The following is a 20,626-nucleotide window of genomic DNA, read 5'->3' as shown; positions in this document are numbered from 1 at the left end:
ATTCAGCTTCAGAATGTGCCTAGATCTGACCAGAAAAATCTGGACTTTTTCCATTAACAGCAATCATAAAATAATTATGCAGGAGTGGATTTTTGTAAAAAATGGAAGCATATGGGCTCTGAAGTGGGGCTGACCTGACTTTTGGGCAAGTATTTTAATCTTTCTGAGCCTCAGTTTCCGTATTTGCAAAATGGGGGCCACATTACCCATTTCTAGCATCTTAAACATAATCTAAGATCACATAGTTAAGGCCCCTGGAAGGGCCCAGTGAAACATACTCCTCTCTTCCTCTTCAACACCTGCAAGCTGCTCTCAAACCAAAAACTGCAGCTAAGGGGATTTCCCTGGTGGTCCAGTGGCTAGGACTCCGCACTCCCGATGCGGGGGGCCTGGGTTCAATCCCTGGTCAGGGAACTAGACCCTACATGCCAACTAAGACCAAATGTAGGCAAATACATAAATAAATATTTTTTAAAAAAAAACTGCAGCTAAGAAATCGCAGGAAGTGTTTTAAGACTGACACAATGGATTTGAGTGAAATGTAACTGATTTTGAGTTAAAAACAGTTTTCTGTATTAACAGAAAACTTTAAATATCTTCTTTACTCCAAAATATGCTGCTTTGCAATTTACATGTAGCAGACATGTTGAGTGTATTTAAAGGTAGTATTAGGTAGATATTTGCAGTTATTTTGTTTACCAAATCCAACTAAATCAAATATTTGTGAAATCATCTTTAATTCAACAGGTGGTAATATTTTTTTGCCAGATATCTCTGCTATCCTGTCTTGAGGGAATAATTACATAACCCAAATTGAGCCACTTAAAATTGTTTCTTAATCTAAAGAAAGACCTTTTTCATTCCAGATTTTAAATTCAAGAATAAATGTGAGACATGGCAGCATACCAGGCTTCCCTGTCCATCACCAACTCCCAGAGTTTATTCAGTTGAGACAGTGATGCCATCCAACCATCTCATCATCTGTCATCCCCTTCTCCTCCTGCCCTCAATCTTTTCCAGCATCAGGGTCTTTTTCAATGTGTCAGCTCTTCGCATCAGGTGGCCAAAGTATTGGAGTTTCAGCTTCAACATCAGTCCCTCCAATGAATATTCAGGACTGATTTCCTTTAGGATGGACTGGTTGGATCTCCTTACAGTCCAAGGAACTCTCAAGAGTCTTCTCCAACATCACAGTTTGAAAGCATCAGTTCTTTTTGGTGCTCAGCTTTCTTTATAGTCCAACTCTCACATCCATACATGACCACTGGAAAAACCATAGCCTTGACTAGACGGACCTTTATTGGCAAAGTAACGTCTCTGCTTTTTAATACACTGTCGAGGTTGGTCATAACTTTCCTGCCAAGGAATAAGTGTCTTTTAATTTCATGGCTGCAGTTACCATCTGCAGGGGTTTTGGAGCCCAAAAAAGTGAAGTCTCTCACTGTTTCCACTGTTTCCCCATCTATTTGCCATGAAGTGATGGGATCAGATGCCATGATCTTAGTGTTCTGAATGTTGAGCTTTAAGCCAACTTTTTCACTCTCCTCTTTCACTTTCAGCAAGAGGCTCTTTAGTTCTTCTCAGCTTTCTGCTGTAAGGGTGGTGTCATCTGCATATCTGAGGTTATTGATATTCCTCCGGGCAATCTTGATTCCAGCTTGTGCTTCATCCATCCCAGCGTTTCTCATGATATATTCTGCGTATAAGTTAAATAAGCAAGGTGACAATATACAGCCTTGATGTACTCCTTTCCCTATTTGGAACCAGTCTGTTGTTCCAAGTCCAGCTCTAACTGTTGCTTCCTGACCTGCATACAGGTTTCTCAAGAGGCAGGTAACGTGGTCTGGTATTTCTTTCTCTTTGAGAATTTTCCACAGTTTGTGGTGATCCACCCAGTCAGAGGCTTTGGCATAGTCAATAAAGCAGAAATAGATGTTTTTCTGGAACTCTCTTGGTTTTTCGATGATCCTACGGATGTTGGCAATTTGATCTCTGGTTCCTCTGCCTTTTCTAAATCCAGCTTGAATGTCTGGAAGCTCACGGTTCATATACTGTTGAAGCCTGGCTTGGAGAATTTTGAGCATTACTTTACTAGCATGTAAGATGAGTACATTTGTGCGGTAGTTTGAGCATTCTTTGGCATTGCCTTTCTTTGGGAGTGGAATGAAAACAGACCTTTTCCAGTCCTGTGGCCACTGCTGCTGCTGCTGCTGCTGCTGCTGCTGCGTCACTTCAGTCGTGTCTGACTCTGTGTGACCCCATAGACGGCAGCCCACCAGGCTCCCCCGTCCCTGGGAATCTCCAGGCAAGAACACTGGAGTGGGTTGCTATTTCCTTCTCCAATGCATGAAAGTGAAAAGTAAAAGTGAAGTCGCTCCAGAGTTTTCCAAATTTGCTGGCATATTGAATGCAGCACTTTCACAGCATCATCTTTTAGGATTTGAAATAGCTCAACTGGAATTCCATCACCCACACTAGCTTGATTTGACTTCACATTCCAGGATGTCTGGCTCTAGGTGAGTGATCACACCATCGTGATTATCTGGGTCGTGAAGATCTTTTTTGTACAGTTCTTCTGTGTGTTCTTGCCACCTCTTCTTAATATCTTCTGCCTCCATTAGTTCCCTACCATTTCTGTCCTTTATTGAGCCCATCTTTGCATGAAATGTTCCTTTGGTATCTTTAATTTTCTTGAAGAGATCTCTAGTCTTTCCCATTCTATTGTTCTCCTCTATTTCTTTGCATTGATCACTTCGGAAGGCTTTCTTATCTCTCCTTGCTATTCTTTGGAACTCTGCATTCAAATGAGCATATCTTTCCTTTTCTCCTTTGCTTTTCGCTTCTCTTTTCACAGCTATTTGTAAGGCCATTGTTTCTCTTCTCCTTATGCAATTCCCACAGTGCATACGTTGGTTTGTTTGATGGTGTCCTATAGGCCCCTTAGGCTCTGCTTGCTTTCCTTCAGACTTGTTTCTTTCTGCTTCTCAGCCTTAATCATTTCCACTAACCTGTCTTCAAGTTCTTGGATCCTTTCTTCTATATGCTCAAACCTGCCTTTAACTCTTCTAGTGAACTTTTCATGTCCGTTGTACTAACTCCAGAATTTGATTTTGGGTTCTTGTTAAGTTTACCATATCCTTGGCTTTCTTTCTTTCTTCTTCTATTTTTTTTTTCGCTTTTTTCCTATCTCCTTACTGTATTTCCATTTTCTCATATTTTTGACTTTCACTACATCTTCATTTAGTTCTTTGAGAGTCATTCAGACAGATATTTAAGTCTAACAGGTCTGTCATTAGGTCTTTTTACCAGGGACCGTTCATATTGATTTTTTTTTTTTTCATTTGAGTGGGCCATACTTTCTGGCTTCTTTGTATACTTTGTGATTATTTGCTAAACACTGGACATTTGAGGCTAATGTTAACTCTGGAAATTGGATTCTCCTCCTTCTGTAGGCTTTGCTTTGTTGTTTTTGGTTTTTTGCTTGATTTGTTGAAGGCTCACTCTGTACCAAGGGTCAGCCTGGGACATAAATAGGGTTTTCTCAGGCTTTTTTCTGAGTGTTTTCCTGGGTATGTGCAGTCACTTTTTAGTTTCCCTTGCATATGCATTTGTCTTTTTAATGTCCTAATCTTTAACGCCTAGTTTCCTAAAGGGGGAAAGGTGAAAAATGAAGAGTGGGAGGGGAGGGTTCTAGCCCTTTTAGTCCCCTGAGATTCATTTCAGGGGGAAGAGGAGAGGCTTACAACAATGTATGGAGATGTAACAACAATGGCTGGCCATCTGTTTTTCTGTGCCTCTACCATCAGAAGCAGGAATCAGCCATTGGACCTCAGATCTTTGTTATTTGGAGGACAGGATCCTTTTTGCCTACCCTGGTCCCAGTAAAAGCTGCTCCAGGAACAGGGTGCACAGCTGTCTGTCAGCCATGTGGCTAGAGGTGGGAGATGGGTAGGTACTACCAGGCAAAGAACTGAAATTCACCGCCGGTGACCTCCCCAGTCTTCTGCTGGGAGGTGCAATACTTCCACTGACTGCAGAGTTCCGTGATAGTTACATCAGAAAGATTCTGCCAGTGCAACTGTTGTCTAGGTGGGGAGACAGATTCCTGGTGCTTCCTTTTCCCCCATCTTCCCAGAATCCTCATTCTTAAAGGTTTTTGAATCCACACACTTCAGTTATGTCTGGTTCCTATAGCCAAATGTGGTCCCTTCCCAATTCCAGCACAGATGTTAATTACTCCTGGTGTTATGAGACATTTAATGTATTCTAGCAGTCACCACAGAGAAGGCAATGGCACCCCACTCCAGTACTCTGCCTGGAAAATCCCATGGACCGAGGAGCCTGGTAGGCCGCAGTCCATGGGGTCGCTGAAAGTCGACACGACTGAGCGATTTCCCTTTCACTTTTCACTTTCATGTATTGGAGAAGGAAATGGCAACTCACTCCAGTGTTCCCTTGAGAATCCCAGGGATGGGGGAGCCTGGTGGGCTGCCGTCTATGGGATCACACAGAGTCAGACACGACTGAAGCAACTTAGCAGTAGCAGCAGCAGCAATCAACAAGCTTTTTATGTAAGGAGCCAGACAGTAAATAGTTCTGGTTTTGTGAACTACATATTCTCTGTCATGACCATTCAATTCTGCCACTGCTGCTTGAAAGCCGCCATAGACAAGATGTGAATGAACAGAGTGAGGCTGCATTCCAATTAAGACTTCACTTGTGGACACTGAAATCTGAGTGTCTATTATTTTTATGGATCAAAAGTACTGTCCTTTTTTTAATCATTCAAAAATGTTAAAAACCTAGGAGTTCCTTGGGGACCTAGTGGTTAGGATTCTGGGCTTTCATTGCCGTGGCCAAGGTTCAGTCCCCAGTTGGGGAACTGAGACCCTGCAAGCCATGCAGTGTAGCCAAAAAAAGAGTTAAAAACCCATCCTTAGTTCACCAGCCATAATACACACAGGCTTTGGGCTGACATGGCCCATGGTCAAGGTATACATTCCTGAGGCATTCAAAATACCTGGGCTATATAAATGTTGGATAAATAAATTTCTCCCCAGAACAATAGAATGGTACAGTTGCCTTTCTGCTATATTAATTAAATCTGTGTGGGGGCATGCTAAGGTGCTTGTCATGTCCGACTCTGTGATCCCAAGAACTGTAGTCCGTCAGGCTCCTCTGTCCATGGAATTCTCCAGGCAAGAATACTGGAGTGGGTTGCCATGCCCTCCTCCAAATTAATTAGGTTTAACAGCACTAAAAACCTTTAGTTAGATTTTCTCAACACAACTTGAGCAAAGTCGATCTAAGGATCCTATAAGTGGAAAGGTTTTCAAAAATCACCAGAAATGGTTGTCAGTACTATCGAAACTCACCAAACATAATATAGTACTGGGACTTCCCATTCAGGTTCTTCTGATCCACGTCTGCAGGGAACAGCTTAATGTAGCCCCCTCCGCAGTCCATCTTCTGCTCATGTTTCACTGTGTACTGAATGATCAGAGTCTTCCCCTTATTGCTAAATGGTTTGAACCGTGCAGAGATGGCATAGAATCGGCTATTTTGCGTGGTTTGCAGACCTTTAAATAAAAAGTACTCATGAAGGAATAGGAATGACACCACTCAGCAAGACAGGAATTAAATGGCTATCCTCCCCTACCTAATAAACCTCCCAACCATTTATGTTGATCCTGAACCTATAGCACATCTCTACAATAATATGCAACGGGCGTGTCACTAACAGGCTCTCTGCTGCCACCGAACTTCTATCTCACATACCCATGTGTGTGTTTTTGTATTTAATATACCAGTTAGGTCTTAAGTTATAAAAACGCTTCAGTTCTCACTGACAGATATGCAGTCTAATTACAAATAAAAGATTCATTTTGCTTCCCTTCATTTTCCAAGGGGTGGGAATATACAAGGAAGCTTTGTAGCAACTGGGTTAAAAAATGGAGCATTCTGGGACTTCTCTGGTGGTCTAGTGGTTAAGAAACTGCCAGCCAGGGCAGGGGAAATGGGTGTGACCCCTGATCCAGGAAGATTCCTCATGCCGTGGAGCAACCAAGCCTGTGTACCACAACTACTAAAGACCGTGTGCTCCAGGGCCCACGCGCTGCTGGAAGAGAAGCCAGCGCCACGAGAAGCCTGCGTGCCACGACCAGAGTAGCCCCCACTCGCCACAACTGGAGAGAGCCTGCGCACAGCAACGAAGGCCCGGTGCGGTCGAAACTAACTAATCTTCTAAAAAATGAAATAGTGCCATCTGCAGCAACACGGATGGACCTTAGACTTACTAAGTGAAGTAAGTCTGACAGAGAAGAAGAGATGTCCTATGACAGCCCTTATATATGGAATCCATATTTTAAAAAAAAATCATGCAAATGAATTTACAAAACAGAGACTCACAGGCTTAAGAGAATGAATTTATGGCTGCTGGGGGTAAGGATATGGGGAAGGGATAGTTAGGGAGTTTGGGATGGACATGCAGACACTGCTACATTTAAAACGGATAACCAACAAGGACCTACTGTAGAGCACAGGGAACTCTGCTCACTGCTCGGTGGCAGCCTGGATGGGAGGGGAGTCTGGGGAAAAACAGATACTTGGGTATGTATGGCCAGTCCCTTCGTTACATTGTTTGTTAATTGGCTATATCCCAATACAAAATACAAAGTTGAATAAATAAATACATGGAGCAGTCTACTTCTTTACCTTAATTCTCATCATAAAACAGCTACTTTAGAGACACAATAGCTAAAGGAGAACAGAGTGCTGATCTGGAAAAAAAAAAGGTGCTTCACCACGTGGGGTGAGTTGGTTCGAGGTGTCACCTGTATAGCGGCTCTTTTTATGAAGACAACCATCCTTTTGTTGTGTGAATCATCTTATACAAGCCTAGTCATTTACTTCAAGACCAAACTCCCTTTTCAGCAGCCACATGGCCCTGAACCAACTCCTTACCTTTTACTGGGCTATAAGACAAACCTGACCACAAGGACCTACTGTAGTAGCACAGGGAACCACACTCAATATTTTGTAATAACCTATAAAGGAAAAGAACCTGAAATATATATATATATATATATATATATATATATATATAACTGAAGCACTGTGCTGTACACCTGAGACTAACATGATATTATAAATCAACTATCAACTGTACTTAAAACAAGAAAGACAAACGTGAAAACAGCCAGTCTTATTATAACCTACCCTTCTGTGCAACATAATCCTGTCCCCATGATTGCCTCTGCTGAGAGCCATCATTAATGAACCTGGCATTCTACATCAGTATGTCTAAGCCTGAATTCACCATTGACTTCCCACTCCCACACCTACTTCTCTCTTCTCCATTCTCTCCCCCCTCAACCTCTCTCAGGTGATCTGCAGTCCCTCCCGCTACCATCCAGGCAATTCTAAGGCCATCTGGTTATAGCAAACACCCTCTTCCAACAATACAAGAGATGATTCTACACATGGACATCACTAGATGGTCAATACCAGAATCAGATTGATTATATTCTTTGCAGCCAAAGATGGACAAATTCTATGTACTCAGCAAAAATAAGAACAGAATCTGACTATGGGTCAGATCATGAACTCCTTATTGCCAAATTCAGACTTAAATTGAAGAAAGTAGGGAAAACCACTAGACCATTCGGGTATGACCTAAATCAAATCCCTTACAATCATACGGTGGAAGTGGCAAATAGATTCAAGGGGTTAGATGTGACTGACAGAGTGCCTGAAGAACTATGAACAGAGGTTAGTGACATTGTACAGGAGGCAAGTTCAGTTGGTAAAGAATCCATCTGCAATGCAGGATACTTCAGTTTGATTCCTGGGTTGGGAAGATCTGCTGGAGAAGGGAAAGGCTACCCACTCCAGAATTCTGGCCTGGAGAATTCCATGGACTGTATAGTCCATGGGGTCACAAAGATTTGGACACGATTGAGCGACTTTCACTTTCAGAGATCTCTTCAAGAAAATTAGAGATACCAAGGAACATTTCATGCAAAGATGGGCACAAAAAAGGACAAAAATAGTATGGACCTAACAGAAGCAGAAGATATTAAGAAGAGGTGGCAAGAACAGACAGAATTATACAAAAAAGATCTTCACAACCCAGATAATCATGGTATGATCACTCACCTAGAGCCAGACATCCTGGAATGTCAAGTCAAGTGGGCTTTAGGAAGCATCACTATAAACAAAGCTAGTGTAGGTGATGGAATTCCAGTTGAGCTATTTCAAATCCTAAAAGATGATGCTGTGAAAGTGCTGCACTCAATATGCCAGCAAATTTGGAAAACTCAGCAGTCGCCACAGGACTGGAAAAGGTCAGTTTTCATTCCAATCCCAAAGAAAGGCAATGCCAAAGAATGCTGAAACCACCGCACAATTGCACTCATCTCACACACTAGTAAAGTAATGCTCAAAATTCTCCAAGCCAGGCTTCAGCAATACGTGAACCGTGAATTTCCACATGTTCAAGCTGGATTTAGAAAAGGCAGAGGAACCAGAGATCAAATTGCCAACATCCTCTGGATCATCGAAAAAGCAAGAGAGTTCCAGAAAAACATCTACTTCTGATTCATTGACTAAGCCAAAGACTTTGACTGGGTGGATCATGATAAACTGTGGAAAATTCTGAAAGAGATGGGAATACCAGACCACCTCCTGAGAGGTGCCTGCCTCCTGAGAAATCTGTATGCATGTCAAGAAGCAACAGTTAGAATCGGACATGGAACAACAGAGTGGTTCCAAATTGGGAAAGGAGTATGTCAAGGCTGTATATTGTCACCCTGCTTATTTAACTTATATGCAGAGTACATCATGAGAAATGCTGGGCTGGATGAAGCACAAGCTGGAATCAAGATTGCCGGGAGAAATATCAATAACCTCAGATATGCAGATGACACCACCCTTATGGCAGAAAGCTAAGAAGAACTAAAGAGCCTCTTGATGAAAGTGAAAGAGGAGAGTGAAAAAGTTGGCTTAAAGCTCAACTTCACAAAACTAAGATCATGGCATCTGGTCCCATCAATTCATGGTAAATAGATGGGGAAACAGTGGAAACAGTGTCAGACTTTATTTTTTGGGCTCCAAAATCACTGCAGATGGTGACTGCAACCAAGAAATTAAAAGACGCTTACTCTTTGGAAGAAAAGTTGTGACCAACCTAGACAGCATATTAAAAAGCAGAGATGTTACTTTGCCAACAAAGGCCCATCTAGTCAAGGCTATAGTTTTTCCATTAGTCACATATGGATGTGAGAGTTGGAATACAAAGAAAGCTGAGCACCAAAGAATAGATGCTTTTGAGCTGTGGTGTTGGAGAAGACTTTTGAAAGTCCCTTGGACTGCAAGGAGATCCAACCAGTCCATCCTAAAGGAGATCAGTCCTGACTGTTCACTGGAAGGACTGATTTGAAGCTGAAACTCCAATACTTTGGCCACCTGATGTGAAAAACTGACTCATTTTAAAAGATTCTGATGCTGGGAAAGATTGGGGGCAGGAGGAGAAGAGGACAACAGAGAATGAGATGGCTGGATGGCATCACTGACTTGATGGACATGAGTTTGAGCAAGCTCCGGGAATTGGTGATGGACAGGGAAGCCTGGAGTCCATGGGGTCGCAAGGAGGTGGACACGACTGAGCCACTGAACTGAACTGAAGGCCATCTGACTCACCCCACTCCTCAGCCATCACCATCACCTCTCAGCACCTCCCTTCTCTGTCTAGTTAAATTCTGTGGATCTTTCCATCCATGACTTCTATGTCATGATCCTGGGAGACCACAATGAGGGGTGGAATTAACCAGTATACTCAGTGTCTTGCCTGTATCTGCTCTCAGTAGACACGTGCTGGAGTGAATGAAATGCAGAGTCTAGAGCCTCAGCATTCCAGGTTGGAGGAAGGAAAAATATTATGGTGGAAAAAAACAAATGACAACTCTGCTCCTTAGACAAGCTTCATAGAACTTGTCATTTTCAACTCCATTTTTTCCATTACAGCCTGACAATTTGTAGCACCATGTATCTATGAAACAATACAAGTACATTCCAAAACCAGAGGTTGCCGGGTTTTAGGGCAACATTGCTGTAACAGGGCCAAGATGGAAGATGAATGGAAGGTGAATGGAAGGTGGTAAAGAGGGGAACTTTTCATCTAAATCAGGGGTTGGTAAACTTTTTTCTGTTAAAGCCAGGGAATAAACATTTTACACTTTTGAGAGTCTGAACTACTCAATTCTGCCTTGAGAATTGTAGTCCGAAAGCAGTCACAGACTGTATGCAAATAAGTGAGCATGGCTGTGTTCCACTAACCCTTTATTTACAGACTGTGAAATTTCAGACACTGCATGGAACGCTTCGTATAACTTTAACGCATCACAAAATACTATTTCCCTTTCTTTTTCCTCCAACAACTAAACAATGAAGAGGGGACTCCCTGGTTCTCCAATGGTTAAGAACTGGCCTTGTAATGCAGGAGACAGAGGTTAAGCTCTGTTCTGGAAACTAAGATCCCACATACCGCACAGCAACTAAGCCAGGGTGACACAGCTAGAGAGCTCGTGCATGGCAAGAAAAAGATCTCCTCGCCATGGAACGGAAGCTCCCGCATGCTGTGACTAAGCCCTGAGGTGGATTAAAAAGAAAATTTAGAAATCTAACTGGGTGTATAAAAAAACAGGCAGTAGTTTGTCTACTTTTAATTATTAGGAATGAGAAGCCAAAACGGAGGTTATTCTTGGTACCAGAAGGCTACTGACTTGGGGCCGGGTGGGGGTGGGGGATTTGCCTCTGGGGGTGGAAGTGGGGCCTGAAAGTTCCTATCTTGATCTGGGTGTGCAGTCATATACTATATTCATTCTACTGGACCCCCTAAGATCCATCCACTTGACAGCATATAACTTTTACCTTAATTTTTTTTTTAACTTGAAAATAAAAATGAGAAGTATCTTCTAATCTTTTTCCTTCTGGAGCGTAAGGCCCTCGGGTCTCCAAACCCATCTGACTAGTGCTTGTAAAGAGGCATCATCCTGGTCTCTTCTAAAGAGAGAAAAGACAAAACAACCCTACCCAGGCCTGTTTCCCGAATTGTGAAATGGGTTTTGGGGTGTGCCACACCTACCTTGAAAGGTTTCTATGAGGCGTTTAATATTCATTTAATTAATTTCACGTTTCCTACACTAACCTTTGTCTTTCTCTTTATGACCATAAAAATTCCCGGACGAAAGTCTAAAATGCCCAAATTGTGAGTCATTAGTGGAATGCACCCATCGGTTCCGCCAGCGCTCTGTAGGGGGTAAATAACACAGGTTAGGGCTGAAAACTGTTAATGTGTGTCGTAGGGAGAATGATGGGGACGCTCAAGGCTTCGAGGCTTCAGGGTTTTGATACCACCGATCCTTCGTCTAAAGGCCGGGCCAAATGGCAACTCAGGCCATCCGATGGGCAAACGGGGTATGCGGGAGCTTACACCCCCGCCACCATCGGCGTCGCCCCTTCACCTCCATCTAGAAATTCCTCTTGGAAGTAGACGGTGGCCAGTGCCACCCGCAGCACACAGATTGCCCAGAGCGGGACGCGAGCCGCTGCCATGGACCGTGCGGCACCACTTCTTCTCGTAACTGCCCCTTGGCGCGTCCAGCGGTCTCCGCGGCCCGCCAGGCCAGTCCCGGAACTACAGCTCCCGTCACGCCTCGCGATTATGACCCGAGAGACCATTGGGCTCGGACGCGCGGTGCACACCAGGCCCGCCCCAAAACTACCACTCCCATGAAGCCTTGCGATTGTGATCTGAGGCGCTATTGGTCCTCAGGGCGCGGGGTGACCCGGGAGATGTAGTCTCTTTCGCCAGGGCGCTATTGCCGAGGGCAACGGTCCCCTCTGGCACGAGTGTTCCACAGTGAGCGGCGGCAGCCTCCGCGGAAGGACTTCGCGGGAGGAGGTTGGCCGGGTTGGCTGGGCGGTGGCCGGGCTTGATGCCTGGACTCGGGAGAGGAATTGAGGGGAAAGGGGCGCGCTCCAGAGCTGAGTAGGTCGGGCAGCGGGAGGGCGGTTCAGGGGCCTGAAGCCTCAGTTTCCCCGTCTGAGGCGCACAGGAGAGATGGTCCGATGTGGGTCGCTCCAGGCCTTGGGGGAACAACCCGCTGGTCTGAAGGGCGCCCCTATTTTCAAAAATTGGTTTATCTTTTAACAGCTTTATTGATAACTCATCTACATACGGTACAATTCACCCTTTTAAGCTTACAATTCCCGTTATTTTACTAAAAATTTACCAAATGGTACAAACATCACCACCATCCAGCTTTCGAACCTGTGGGTCACCCGAAATGTATCTCTCCATCCCCGCTACCACCCGCAGTCCCAGGCAACCACCGATGGGCTTTGTGAGTTTGTGGACTTGGCTTTTCTGGACAGTCCTTGTAACTGGAATAACAGGGTGTGTGGTTTTTTGCATCATCTGGTATTTTCACTTAGTGTGGTGTGTTTGACACGTGTGCGTGTTGTGTGTATCATTATTTGTTCTTTTTTATTACTGAATAGTTCTCATCCATTCACTGCTGCTGCTTCTGCGTCGCTTCAGTCGTGTCCGACTCTGTGCGACCCCATAGACGGCAGCCCACCAGGCTCCCCTGTCCCTGGGATTCTCCAGGCAAGAACACTGGAGTGAGTTGCCATTTCCTTCTCCAATGCATGAAAGTGGAAAGTGAAAGTGAAGTCGCTCAGTCGTGTCCGACTCTAGCGACCCCATGAACTGCAGCCTACGAGGCTCCTCCGTCCATGGGATTTTCTAGGCAAAAGTACTGGAGTGGGGTGCCATTGCCTTCTCCGTTCACTAGTTAATGGCTATTCGGGTTGTTGCCACTTTTTGTGTATTATGAATAAAAACTGTTACGAACATTTGCATCCATTTCAGTTATCTTGGGCTGCAGGGGATTGAAATTGCTGGGTCCTATGGGAACTATGTTTAATTTTTTGAGGACCTACCAGACTGTTTTCCAGGTTGGCAGATGCATCGTTTTACAGTCTCCTCCAAGGGGTATAATGGTTCTATCTAATATCTTCACATCTTCACCAACCACGTGTTCCTTTCTGTACTTTTGATTACAGTCACTCTAGTGGGTGTGAAGGCAATGGCACCCCACTCCAGTACCCTTGCCTGGAAAATCCCATGGATGGAGGAGTCCATGGGGTCCCTAAGAGTCAGACACGACTGAGCGACTTCACTTTCACTTTTCACTTTCACGCATTGGAGAAGGAAATGGCAACCCACTCCAGTGTTCTTGCCTGGAGAATCCCAGGGATGGGGGAGCCTGGTGGGCTGCCGTCTGTGGGGTCACACAGAGTCGGACACGACTGAAGTGACTTAGCAGCAGCAGTGGGTGTGAAGTGGGATCTCATAGTGGCTTTGATTTGAATTCCCCTCATAGATAATGTTGAGCATCTTATTACATGCTTATTGGCCATTTGTATATTTTTTTGTGTGAAATATCAGTTCATGTATTTTGCCTATTGGTTTATTTTTAATTGTGAGTTTACAATGTATTTTTACAAAAAATACATGTTTCTGAAGCTAACACAATATTGTAAATCAACTATACTTCAATAAAAAATTTAAAAATACATATCTATTTTAGTTGTGGTAAAGTGTACATAACATGAAATTTACCCTTTTAAACATTATTATTTTTTTTTAATTCTTTTTTTTTGCCTGATCTGTGGGGCTTGCAGGATATCACTTCCCAGATCAGGGACTGAATCCCACCCCCTGGAATCCTAACTACTAGGCCACCAGAGAAATTCCCCCCTCCTTTTTTTTTTTAATAAAAAAATTTTTTAAATTACTTTTTAAATTTATTTTAAACCTTTCAGAAGAACTAGATGCCAGAAAACCTGGCCTGGTGGTCAGACTTGCCCTCTGACCAGCACGGAATGGCCTGGAGTCTTAACTACAAAAATATTCACAGAGATAGCTGTTGTTGTTCAGTGCTTTCTACTTCCCCTTCCCCATGTCCTTGCAGCTAAAAGTTAGCCCATTATGCAGGTAGTCCAAATACTGTCATTGTTATCATTTTGTTTAGTTGCTAAGTCATACCTGACTCTCTTGCGACCCCATGGACTGTAGCCTGTCAGCCTCCTCTGTCCGTAGGATTTCCCAGGCAAGAATACTGGAGTGGGTTGCCATTTCCTTCTCCAAGGGATCTTCCCCACCCAGGGGTTGAACCCGCATCTCCTGCAGTGGATGGCAGATTCTTTACCACTGAGCCATTTGGGAAGCCCCCCAATACCATCATGACAGCTATCTAAATTTTATTGTATGCCGTACTGAACATAGGATTCCTATGTTCTTATGAGGAATTCCTATATTCCTATGTTATTCCCTTTTTACAGATGACCAAACTGAGGTACAGAATGGTTAAGTAATCTGACCAGGGTCACTCCCTCTAGGAATTCTGCGTGGTTTCCCATTCACTGACCCCTGTGGTCAGGCCTATGCTGGGCACTCTTAGTGTATGAATTGTTAAGATGGGGATAAGAAAGCAAGCACACTAGTCAGAGAAACAGACAATAAAATAATAAAAATAATTCATTCTTCTCCAGAATCTTAGGGACTGGGTTAAATGCTTTGCCTAGCACAAAATTTGCAACCCACTCCAGTATTCTTGCCTGGAAAATCCCATGGACGGAGGAGCCTGGTAGGCTGCAGTCCATGGGGTCGCTAAGAGTTGGACACGACTGAGCGATTTCACTTTCACTTTTCACTTTCATGCATTGGAGAAGGAAATGGCAACCCACTCCAGTGTTCTTGCCTGGAGAATCCCAGGGATGGGGGAGCCTGGTGGGCTGCTGTCTATGGGGTCGCACAGAGTTGGACATGATTGAAGCGACTTAGCAGTAGCAGCAGCAGCAGCACAAAATATTTGAACTCAGCTTTAAAAGGTGTCTAACATGTAGAGTTGCCAAGTTAAATCAGAATACTGGACACCCAGTTGAATTTCAATTTCAGATGAATAATTTTTTAATATGAAGATATTTGGAACATAATGCTTTTTAGTATAAAATGTTCAGAACATTAGCTTTTACCATAAAAATATTTGTGTCATACTTAATTCTTAAAAATTATTTGCTGTTTGTCTAAAATTCAAATAACTGTCCTCTGTTTATTCTGGTAATCCTAATAAAGTAGTTTTCCAAGTGGATAGAGAGGGGGAAAAGGCTTTTTTGGGTCTCACAGTACTTTTTTGTTTTTTAATAAAAGTAACATATATAGTCTTGGTAGAACATTCAACAGTATTTTTTTTTTTTTTGGCTGCACTGTTCAGGATGTGGGATTTTAATTCTCTGATCAGACATTGAACCTGTGCCCTCTGCATTGGAAGCGCAAAGTCTTAACCCCTGGACCACCAGGCAAGTCCCACCATTCAAACAGTATGGAGCTGAGGCATGGTTCTACATCTCGTCTTTCCTGCCTCACAGACCATTATGCTGGAGATGTTACGCACACAGATTTCCCCCTTCCTTTAATGGCTGCCTAATATTCCACTGTGTGCCTGTGGTTGTCTGGACCTCACTGGGCCTCTGTTTCTGATTAGTACAAATAATGCTACCAAGACATTCCTTGGACATCTCTATGTGCCTTTGAGAATGTAATTGTAGGTAAATTCCCAGATGTGGAATTGTGGGGTCATGGTTCTGTGCATTTCATTGCCATTGCCAAGTTCACTAAAGGGCCTGCAGCAGACACCCACCCATGCCATACTTTTTCCAAGTCTTTAAAATCTTTTGAAACCTTGGTAAGTCTTGCAGTGGATTGTTCCTATTCTTTTGGGGTACACGAGAACTCTGAGAATACGATGAAAACTCAGGCCCTTCTCCCCAGAAAAATGTACGCTAGCACACACGCACAACACATGGCTGGCATTTTGTGCAGGATGGGAGGAGAGGGCAGCCTGTGTCTGTCCAAAGGCCCCAGTCCTGCTCCCGGGGCAGAGGTTCTTACACTAAGTAAAATAAGATTTCTGGGGAGCTCATTAAACATATAGATTGAGTTTCAAAAACAGCTTTTTTAAAAAAATAGTACAGCCAGTTTTTAAAACTATTTTTATTTATTTAGCCTCACTGTGTGGCATGCAGGATCTTAGTTCCTTGACCAGCGGTTGAACCTGGCCCTCCTGCATTGGGAATGTGGAGTCTTAACCACTGGACTACCAGGGCAGGCTCTCAACAGCTCTTTTTTTGGGGGGGGATTGTCAAATAATCCTTTATTTTTCTTTTCCCTTTGCCGTTCTTAACTGGCTGGGCACTCCACTGCACCACTGTTAATACCATCTATGATGTCATAAGGGTGGCGGCCATCAACATTGCAGCCCACAGACTGGGCGGTCCCCAGGATCTCTTTAATGGTTCCAGAAAGTTCCCTAGCTAGAGACCGATGCTGCATCTGCCAGGCAATGTTGACGATCTCATCAAAAGTGATGTTTCCACTGTGCTTAATGTTTTTCTGCTTCTTTCTGTCTCTTGGTGGTTCCTTGAGGGCTTTGATGATCAGGGTAGAAGCAGAAGGTATCACCTCAATCTGGGCTTGTCTATTCTGAATGGTCAGTTTCACTGTAATCCTCAGACCCTTCCAGCCACCAGTTGCCTTGGCAATGTCATCACCGACCTTTTTTGGAGACAGACCCAGGGGGCCAATCTTGGGGGCCAGGGCAGACTTGGCACTGACCTCCCCACCAGTGCACCTCAGGTACACGACTTTAATCTCGTTGGGGTCGAGCTTAGGTGGCATGCTGGAGGCGGCTGGTGTCAGATGAACCCAGATTCGGGACTATTGAAGAAAGTTGCACTTTGGCCTCCTCTGAGCCAAAAGCCGAGAGCTCAACAGCTCTTTTTTTTTTTGAGAGAACTGAAGACACTTGGATAAAGGCGGAGACTGGACTTGGGGTGCGACTGGGGAGTAGGACTGACTTGGAGTTGAAGTGGGGCATCTGGAGAGACTGTGAAGAACTCTGGGGGTGAGCGAGATCTTTGGAATCGGCCTAAGCTCCGAATTTGGCTCTGCTACTCACTGGCCATACAGACAAAGCTATGGTTTTTCCAGCAGTCACATACAGATGTGAGAGTTGGACCATAAAGAAGGCTGAGCGCCAAAGAGGTGATGCTTTTGAACTGTGGTGCTAGAGAAGACTCTTGAGAGTCCCTTGGACTGAAAGGAGATCAAATCAGTCAATTCTAAAGGAAGTCAACCCTGAGTATTCATTGGAAGAACTGATGGTGAAACTGTAATACTTTGGCCACCTGATGCGAAGAGCTGACTCACTGGAAAAGACCCTGATGCTGGGAAAGGTTGAGGGCAGGAGAAGGGACGACAGAGGATGAGATGGTTGGATGGCATCGTTGATTCAATGGACATGAGTTTGCGCAAACTCTGGGAAACAGTGAAGAATAGGGAAGCCTGGCGTGCTGCAGTCCATGGGGTCTCAAAGAATCAGACACGACTTAGCAACTGAGCAACAATAGCAACTCACTGATCAGGATCTAACCTGCTGCGGCCTTCATTTCCTTCCTCTCCTTCTATGAGAGAGGGATGACAATAACCAACTCACAGGGTCAAGTGAGGGTTAAATGAGATACGGCAGCTCTGAATGAAGTACTGGGGCTCCTGCTGGGGCCTGAGAATCGCTGACTTTTGTCTTTATTATGTAACGTGTCACTTAATACCTGGCAATTCAGTGTAATTGCCAGGTAATTCAGTGGTAACATACCAGGTATCTTATTTATATATTTTTAATTTATTTTTTGGCTGCCCTAGGCCTTAGTTGCTGCTCCAGGGCGCTCTCTAGTTGCGCAAGCGGGGGCTACTCTTTGTTGCGGTTCATGGGCTTCTCATCGGGGTGGCTTCTCTTGTTGGGGAGCACGCACGCTAGGGCACGCAGGCTTCAGAAACTGTGGTGCTCGGGCTTAGTTACTCTGTGGCTTCTGGAATCTTCCTGGATCAGGGATCGAACCTGTGTCCCCTGCATCGGCAAGCGGATTCTTACCCACTGTACCACCAGGGAAGTCCCAGGTGTCTTATTTTCATGGTGGTCATCGGGCTTGGTGGGGCGGCTCTGGCCAGAGGGCAAAAGGGAATGTGGTCTCTCCCAAGTGGTGGGAGCTGTTGAGAGATTTGAACTGGCAGTATGAACATCAGATGTTCTGATTCTTAAGTTTTCTGTCTTTACTCCCTAGAATGGCTTCGATAAGAAAACCCAGCCGTCCTGTGCGTGACATCTTTGGCGACCTCAGTGATATTTCCTTAGAAGATTCAAAGTTGGGGGACATGTGGAACTCTGATATCAGTAGACATCTTACCAAAATAGCACCCGGTCCCAGCAGATTTTTAAAAAGAAACCAGACTCTGGGTGGAAAACACTTCCTGCCAAAAGAGAACGCTGTCCTGGGGAGCGAGCACTGGCACTCTTCAAGTAGACCGTCAACCACTGCCTCCAAGGTCAGGGCCAACGCGGCGCTCACGAAGCTGGCACAGATAGAGACCAAGATCAGGAACCGGAAGGTGCGGGTGGATCCATCGGACGCAGAATCTGAGGACTGGCTCCCTAGCAGAGCTGAAGAAACTCCCCCTAGGAGGACGGCTGACCTTTCTTCACAGAACGCAGGACAACCCTCCCAGGAACAGGCCCTTGAAATTCCTGTCCCTGAGACAGACATGCCGAGTGGGAAGGTCAGTAGGTTTCTAAAGAAGAGAGAAGCACAGGTGGAAAAGATACCCGTGGAAGCCCAGGTTGGGAAGGAGAGGGATGCTCAAAGACCCAGAGAGAAACAACCTTCTAGAACACTGGATTCACCAGACAGTGATGAAGAGGAAATGAAAAAGTTGCTGGGGAGCTTGACAGAATCTTCTGGGGAAAAAGAAACAACCACCAATCAGGGTTTCACCAAAGCCACTGAGAAAGAACAAACAAAACTGGTCTCGGTAAGGTTTGCATGTATTTATCCATTTTTGTTTTTTATTTGTTTATCTGGCTGCACCGGGTCTCAGTTGTGGCCCGTGGGATCTTCCCTTGTGGCGCAGGGACTCTCTAGTGCCAGCACACGGCTCTGGAGCTCCTGGGCTCAGTAGGTGGCGACACAAGTTGCTCTGTGGCACGTGGGATCTTAATTCCCCAACCAGGGATCGAACCTGCATCCATGCCCTGCATTGCAAGGTGGATTCTTAACCACTGGCCCACCAGGGACATCCTGCATTTTGCACTTATTTATTTTGTACTTGTTTGTATTAATACTTTGCATTTGTACCTTTGTGTCATAGCACTAGAGTCTTGAGGAGTGCCATCACCTGTGAGCTCCTTGAGAGAGTGTTGGATGAGGAAGGGCTGGGTTTCAGCCCATCACGGGGCCGCACTCCTGGCCTGCTCTGTAAGGGATCGGGTTTGGACACGGCAGGTGTTTGCACCGTGCGGCACTGGGGACTGTGTACCCCGCAGGACGGCACTTTGCATGACTGAGGCAGCCCCGGCCGTGAGCACTGCCGTTAGTGACCCGTGCCCGCTCGCTGGTTGGACCATATGGGAATCACTAACTTGGGAAGGCTCCATTTCCATTTTTTTTTTAAATTGAGGTGAAATTCCTATAACCTAAAATTCCTAATTAACCTATTAAAAATGAACAATTCAGTGGCATTTAGTACATTCACAGTGTTGTATAACTGCCATCTGTCTCATTCCAAAACATTTCCATCCTCCCAAAAGTAAACCGTTACTGATTACTATCAGTCTTCCTTCTTGGCTCAGTGGTAGAGAATCTGCCTGCAATGCAGGAGTCACAAGAGATGCAGGTTTGATCCCTGGGTTGGGAAAATCTGCTGGAGGAGGAGGGCATGGCAACCCACTCCAGTATTCTTGCCTGGAGAATGTTGTGGACAGAGGAGCCTCGTGGGCTGCAGTCCATAGGATCACAAAGAGTTGACGAGACTGAAATGGTTTAGCACGGACACGTGCACCAAATAATCACTCCTTGTTTCTCTGTCCTCCAAACCCTAATAATCACTAATCTGCTTTCTGTCTCTGTGGGTTTGCCTGTTCTGGACATTTCTCCAGTGGAATCATACAACCTGTGACCTTTTGTGTCCAGTCTCTTTCCCTTAGCATGATGCTTTCGGGGTTCACTCACATTGTAGCATGCATCAATGCTCCATTCCTTTTTAGGGCTGAGGAATATTCCACTGCGTGGATGGACCACGTTGTGTCTATCCACTCATCCACTGATGGACGTCTGGGATGTTTCCACCTTTTGGCAATTATGAATAGTGTTACAAGTATCTGTTTGAGTCCCTGTTTTCAATTCTTTGGGTTTTTCCTAGGAGCAAAACTGTTGTGTCTTATAATAAGCCTGTGTGTAACTAATTGAGGAACAGACAAACTGATTCCCACAGTGGCTGCACTGCTTTGCATGAGGGTCCCAGTTTCTCCACATCTTCACCAACACTTGTTATTAAGGGAGATTACAGTAGAGGTACTTTGGCCAATTTTGCTTAGTCACTCTTGTGACTAACTTTGTCTGACTCTTTGCAACCCTTCTGGACTGTAGCCCACCAGGCCACTCTGTCCAT

The 20,626-nt window shown here is 44.8% G+C and overlaps 2 protein-coding genes, 1 non-coding gene and 1 pseudogene across 8 annotated transcripts in view; 2 read left to right on the top strand and 2 right to left on the bottom strand.

Annotated features, from left to right (window-relative positions):
• Window positions 1-11,917, bottom strand: part of CALR3 (calreticulin 3) — a 24,857-nt gene extending 12,940 nt beyond the window's left edge. Inside the window, exons 1-3 of one of the 2 annotated variants that reach the window (XM_086408626.1) lie at window positions 11,523-11,917; window positions 11,207-11,308; window positions 5,376-5,579 (exon numbers count right to left, since the gene is read on the bottom strand). In XM_086408626.1, the coding sequence (XP_086264752.1) occupies window positions 5,376-5,579; window positions 11,207-11,308; window positions 11,523-11,739 (523 nt within the window). In that variant the 5' untranslated portion in view covers window positions 11,740-11,917. The remainder of the gene's footprint in view (window positions 1-5,375; window positions 5,580-11,206; window positions 11,309-11,522) is intronic. The other variant, XM_086408627.1, reaches the window with a different exon arrangement.
• Window positions 342-414, top strand: TRNAG-CCC (transfer RNA glycine (anticodon CCC)). Its single transcript has one exon. It is a non-coding gene; the product is annotated as a tRNA-Gly (tRNA).
• Window positions 11,879-20,626, top strand: part of C7H19orf44 (chromosome 7 C19orf44 homolog) — a 23,328-nt gene continuing 14,580 nt past the window's right edge. For 4 of the 5 annotated variants that reach the window (XR_015166534.1, XM_086408617.1, XM_086408620.1 and 1 more), the window contains exons 1-2: window positions 11,879-11,962; window positions 18,247-18,991. Coding sequence is in view for 4 of the 5 variants with exons in the window: in XM_086408617.1 (XP_086264743.1) it covers window positions 18,248-18,991 (744 nt within the window). In the remaining variant the exon portion in view is untranslated. Of the gene's footprint in view, window positions 11,963-15,341; window positions 18,992-20,626 lie in introns of all 5 variants that reach the window. The other variant, XM_086408618.1, reaches the window with a different exon arrangement.
• On the bottom strand, window positions 16,307-16,804 carry LOC147368178 (large ribosomal subunit protein uL11 pseudogene; annotated as a pseudogene).

This window comes from Bos grunniens, chromosome 7 (assembly GCF_055505025.1).
Source record: "Bos grunniens cultivar Pamir isolate PY7600 chromosome 7, Bosgru_T2T1.0, whole genome shotgun sequence".
NCBI lineage: Eukaryota > Metazoa > Chordata > Mammalia > Artiodactyla > Bovidae > Bos > Bos grunniens.
Note: the sequence above shows the minus strand (reverse complement) of the source record. Positions and strands in the feature narration are given on the sequence as shown.